This window comes from Rhinichthys klamathensis, unplaced genomic scaffold (assembly GCF_029890125.1).
Source record: "Rhinichthys klamathensis goyatoka isolate OS25496 unplaced genomic scaffold, OSU_Roscu_1.1 h1tg000241l_1, whole genome shotgun sequence".
Classification (NCBI taxonomy): domain Eukaryota; kingdom Metazoa; phylum Chordata; class Actinopteri; order Cypriniformes; family Leuciscidae; genus Rhinichthys; species Rhinichthys klamathensis.
In genome coordinates, this window is record NW_026606763.1 from 678326 (window position 1) to 684325 (window position 6000).

A 6000-nucleotide genomic window follows, 5' to 3' on the forward strand; every position below is an offset into this window, starting at 1 on the left:
TTAAAACATTAATGTTTACAAAATCATTTTTAATAATTTATGATAAAACATTTTATATAATAATTTCACTTGCATAAAACAAAAGAAAAGAAAAATATAATATATATATATATATATACACTCACCTAAAGGATTATTAGGAACACCTGTTCAATTTCTCATTAATGCAATTATCTAATCAACCAATCACATGGCAGTTGCTTCAATGCATTTAGGGGTGTGGTCCTGGTCAAGACAATCTCCTGAACTCCAAACTGAATTTCAGAATGGGAAAGAAAGGTGATTTAAGCAATTTTGAGCGTGGCATGGTTGTTGGTGCCAGACGGGCCGGTCTGAGTATTTCACAATCTGCTCAGTTACTGGGATTTTCACGCACAACAATTTCTAGGGTTTACAAAGAATGGTGTGAAAAGGGAAAAACATCCAGTATGCGTCAGTCCTGTGGGCGAAAATGCCTTGTTGATGCTAGAGGTCAGAGGAGAATGGGCCGACTGATTCAAGCTGATAGAAGAGCAACTTTGACTGAAATAACCACTCGTTACAACCGAGGTATGCAGAAAAGCATTTGTGAAGCCACAACACGCACAACCTTGAGGCGGATGGGCTACAACAGCAGAAGACCCCACCGGGTACCACTCATCTCCACTACAAATAGGAAAAAGAGGCTACAATTTGCAAGAGCTCACCAAAATTGGACAGTTAAAGACTGGAAAAATGTTGCCTGGTCTGATGAGTCTCTATTTCTGTTGAGACATTCAGATGGTAGAGTCAGAATTTGGCGTAAACGGAATGAGAACATGGATCCATCATGCCTTGTTGTCGGACCACAGTGTCGGACCACAGTGTCGGTCCGACACTGTGGAATAATCTCCCGCACTCTATCAGATCAGCAAAGTCGTTGGCCGTGTTTAAGTTGTTGTTAAAAACATACTTATTAGATGTAGCATGGGGGCAAGTCTGAAGTAGTTATTATTATTTATTATTATTTCATATTGCATTGTTTGTATGTATGTAATTGTATGTAAATGTTTTAAATGGTTTTATTTTTTTGTTTGTGAAGCACCTTGGGCAACGTCAGTTGTATTATGTGTGCTATATAAATAAATAGAAATAGAAAATAGAAAAAAAATTGTTACCACTGTGCAGGCTGGTGGTGGTGGTGTAATGGTGTGGGGGATGTTTTCTTGGCACGCTTTAGGCCCCTTAGTGCCAATTGGGCATCGTTTAAATGCCACGGTCCACCTGAACATTGTTTCTGACCATGTCCATCCCTTTATGGCCACCATGTACCCATCCTCTGATGGCTACTTCCAGCAGGATAATGCACCATGTCACAAAGCTCGAATCATTTCAAATGGGTTTCTTGAACATGACAATGAGTTCACTGTACTAAAATGGCCCCCACAGTCACCAGATCTCAACCCAATAGAGCATCTTTGGGATGTGGTGGAACGGGAGCTTCGTGTCCTGGATGTGCATCCCACAAATCTCCATCAACTGCAAGATGCTATCCTATCAATATGGGCCAACATTTCTAAAGAATGCTTTCAGCACCTTGTTGAATCAATGCCACGTAGAATTAAAGCAGTTCTGAAGGCGAAAGGGGGTCAAACACAGTATTAGAATGGTGTTCCTAATAATCCTTTAGGTGAGTGTGTATATATATATATATATATATATATATATATATATAATTTCTGTATAGTTTTTTTATGTATGTATTTATTTGACTAGAAATTCAAGTAAAAATACCTTCAATCTAAAAATAGATAATAACTTGAAAACAATAAATAAAAAAATAACTTCCAAAAAAACAACAAAATATTTTAATTTATGATTTTTTATATTTATACATACATTTTTACTAGTAATTAAATTAATAATACTTATTATTTTAATATTAATTAATATTAAGATTTTTTAATAAATCTAAAAATAGTGAGAAGGAAACATTTGAATAAAAGAAAAGAAAAAAGAATAACATTTACATTAAGAAATTATCATCTCTGAATCGTTTTTATGTATACATTCATTTTACTGGTAATTAAATTAATACCTTAAATTTTAAAAAATGTTCGAAAAACAAAAAAGGTTACATTAAAAAACAAAAGGTGAAAGTTTCTTATGTTAGAAATGGCATTGATATCATCCATTCCAAGTAGTTTTTCTGCTGTCTCTCTCTCTTTCTCCTTTACACTTTTTTTCCATCACTTGTTCTGAACTAACAGAACAATAGCAGTTAAATATAGTGATTTACCCCAGTATAACCGCCCCGTGCCTGTTGCTAGGCAATAGTATCCGATTAACACAAATTATCATTTCATCTCACTTGTCTCTGATCACTCTCTTTTATTTCCACATCTTTTTTTTCCTTCTTTGGCAGCCGAACAAGCTGCCAGCATGTTATTCAAAGAGGAATGGACGTTAGTAATCATCACATTCTGTTCCGAGCCGTCGCGTTTAGCGGGGCTCGGCTTATAATTGCTGTGTCGTCTAAAAAAAAAAATGTCAGAGGTGCTTGTTCCTCTGTTATTTCATTTTCACGTGAACTTTCTGTGGACCAGGGCGGCAATGTGTGAGAATCCTTCAGTCTGGCTGGAGATAAAGATGTTTTTTTTTCCCTCTATGTATCTTGCTGCCTCTCTTTTTTCCTTGCGATTATTTTGTCTGTCTGTCTCTCTCGCTGTCTCTCTCTCCAAGTAATGAGTGTGTGTGGGCAGGAGTGCTTGTACAGCAAGTTTTGAGTGTGTGTGTCAGATTTCAGAAACACAAAGAGCAGCTCACCTGCTGTAGGACCTCATAAATCATCTGCTGTCAGCACACTCTCTCTCTCTCACACACACACACACACTGATCCAGGGGACAGATGTTCAACTTCAGCTACCATCATAACCCAAATCTCACCGGATCACTTTTAAAATTAACGACCTGTGTCTTAACGAACAGTTGGGCCGAGCAAACACACACCCTGTGACTCGTTTGCTAGCGGACCCTCACAGCCAAATGTATTTGGTGTAATGTTGTTTATTTTGTTATTTGTTTATCTATCTATCTCTGTTCTGTCTGTAGTATTGACAGTACCTGTCTGTCTGTCTGTCTATAGTGTCTTTAGTATTTATCTATCTGTCTATCTATCTGTCTATAGTATCTAAATATCTATCTATCTGTCTGTCTATAGTACCTATATATCTATCTATCTATCTATCTATCTATCTGTCTATCTATAGTATCTACATATCTGTCTGTCTGTCTTTAGACAGACAGACAGATAGATACTGTACTGTCTATAGTATCTATATATCTATCTATCTGTCTGTCTAGTACAGTATCTATCTGTCTGTCTGACTGTAGTATCTAGATAGATAGATAGATACTATATACACTATAGACAGACAGACAGATAGATACTATAGACACTATAGACAGACAGACAGGTACTGTCAATACTACAGACAGAACAGAGAGATAGATAGATGCTTTAGATACTATAGACAGACAGAGATAGATATCGGTCTATCTGTCTGTCTATAGTATCTGTCTGTCTGTCTTTGCCTATAGTATCTAATCTATCTATCTGTCTTTCTGTTGTATCGACAGTGTCTATCCTATCTATCTATCTCTCTGTCTGTCTGTCTATGGTGTATTTCTGTCTATAGTATCTATAGTATCTATCTGTCTGTTGTATCAACAGTCTATCTATCTGTCAGTCTGTCTATAGTATCTAAAGCATCTATCTATCTATCTATCTATCTATCTATCTATCTATCTATCTATCTATCTATCTATCTGTCTGTCTGTCTGTCTATAGTATTTATCTGTCTGTCTGTCTGTTTCTCTGTGTCTATCTGTCTATAGCATATATCTATCTATCTATCTATCTGTCTGTCTATAGTATTTTTCTGTCTGTCTGTCTTACTGTCTATTGTATCTATCTATCTGTCTTTCTGTTGTATCGACAGTGTCTATCCTATCTGTCTATCTGTCTGTCTGTCTATAGTATCAATCTATCTGTGTCTTACTGTCTATAGTATCTATCTATCTGTTCGTCTATAGTATCTATCTATCTATCTATCTATCTATCTCTATCTGTCTGTCTGTCTATAGTATCTATCTATCTGTCTGTCTATAGTATCTATCTGTCTGTCTATAGTATCTATCTATCTATCTATCTATCTATCTGTCTGTCTATAGTATCTATCTGTCTGTCTGTCTTACTGTCTATAGTTTCTGTCTTTCTGTTGTATCGACAGTGTCTATCCTATCTGTCTGTCTGTCTATCTATAGTATCTATCTATCTATCTGTCTGTCTGTCTATAGTATCTATCTGTCTGTCTATAGTATCTATCTGTCTGTCTATAGTATCTATCTGTCTGTCTGTCTATAGTATCTATCTGTCTGTCTTACTGTCTATAGTTTCTGTCTTTCTGTTGTATCGACAGTGTCTATCCTATCTGTCTATCTGTCTGTCTATAGTATCTATCTGTGTGTCTATCTCTCTGTCTATAGTATCTATCTATCTATCTATCTATCTATCTATCTATCCATCTATCTATCCACCTACATTTGTCACCTCATTATTACTGTCAAGTTACACATTGTGAAGCTTATAAAAGAGCCCTGGCTAATAATGGTTGTGTGTCTTTCACATACTCTGTTTCCTTCATTCACTGCTTGACTTCCTGTCAGTCTGATGTCCAAACCCTGGCACCACCTCTCGGGTAGTGCAGTGTTCGTGTGAAAGGAGACGGAGAGGATCTGCATTTGTTTTAGGGGCAGGCAGAGCAGGATTTTGTGTGTGTGCGCGCAGGAGATTTATGGTGCCGGTACGGTGTGTTTCCATCTTCCACTGCTGCTGTCACTGTAGCGCTATAATTGGGCAGGTCACATGACCCAAGGAGTCGTTCTGCAACTTCAGGGAATTGCGTCTCCTCCCTCTCGCTCCCTCTACCCCTCACTTTCTCTCGTTCACACTTCATATTTCTTTATTTTTTGTTTTTCTTGCTGCTTTTTGCCAAACACAGGGAAAGTAGGACAGTTTACGATATCATTAATTGTGCTGGCCTTTATGGATTCTCTCTCTCTCTTTCTCTCTCTTTCTCACAGGAAGCGAGTGCTAGTTTTGAGCAGTGGGAGAAACTGATGAGCTCTAAGAGTGAGAATCAGTTTGTGGAGGTGATGAGTCTCATCACACACATGTATAAGCAGACCGCCGTTGCCAAGGTAAAGCGTGTGCAAAATCCTCAAGATGTTTATTTCTCATTCCACGTCGCCCTAATTGTCTAAAATGGTTGTAGATTTTGATGCTGTAGGAATTTCTGTGCATTTGTTTGCATTTTTACAGGGTTGTATAAGAGTATTTTGTTCCTTTGGGCTTCAAAACACTCCTTTAAGTGTGGGATAGATCAACCGTATCGTTATAAAGTAACCAACATTAAATGTTTTAAATATCTGACTCTCATAAAACCTGTCATGAACACATTTGAGCTTCACCCCAAAATGAGAAGGGGAAAAAATAAGGAATATTTTTTACATACAGATAGTACAGATTTTTCTTTTATATAACAATTAAGCAGATTTCTCTCCAATTCTCATTACTAAGGCTTGGGTCCCTCCTTCAATGTAAGATTATGAAATGTATCATTCATCAGCCGAAAATCATAAGTCTAATCACTTAAAAAGTAATATCACTCCTCAAGAAACCTTCCTCTAAAACAAAACACTAATGCACCAGATCTACATCAGATCTGTTATTTACAGTTTCTGTGTAAATGGAAAAGGACGTCAGCCCTCATTTCAGCTTCTGCTCTTTTTCTGAATGCCATCGGAATAACGGCCATCTGCAGTGAGTTTCCCTCTCTCTCGTTCCCTTTAACGATGAGGGACAGCGTGATATCGCCACTAACGACCACCATGGCAACCGGCCCTTCTGTTCCCCACATCAAACACCGCGGCATTGCCATGGGAACGAGCTCCGGGGGGGCCGGTCCAGCGCTGAGCCGA

General features: G+C 37.7%; 1 protein-coding gene across 1 annotated transcript in view; it reads left to right on the plus strand.

The window, feature by feature from the left end:
• zranb3 (zinc finger, RAN-binding domain containing 3) overlaps window positions 1-5220 on the plus strand; it is a gene marked incomplete at its 3' end in the record, with an annotated part of 28507 nt that extends 23287 nt beyond the window's left edge. Inside the window, exon 8 of the mRNA XM_056265847.1 lies at window positions 5104-5220. Within this exon, the coding sequence (XP_056121822.1) occupies window positions 5104-5220 (117 nt within the window). The remainder of the gene's footprint in view (window positions 1-5103) is intronic.
• Between the last annotated feature and the right edge of the window lie 780 nt (window positions 5221-6000).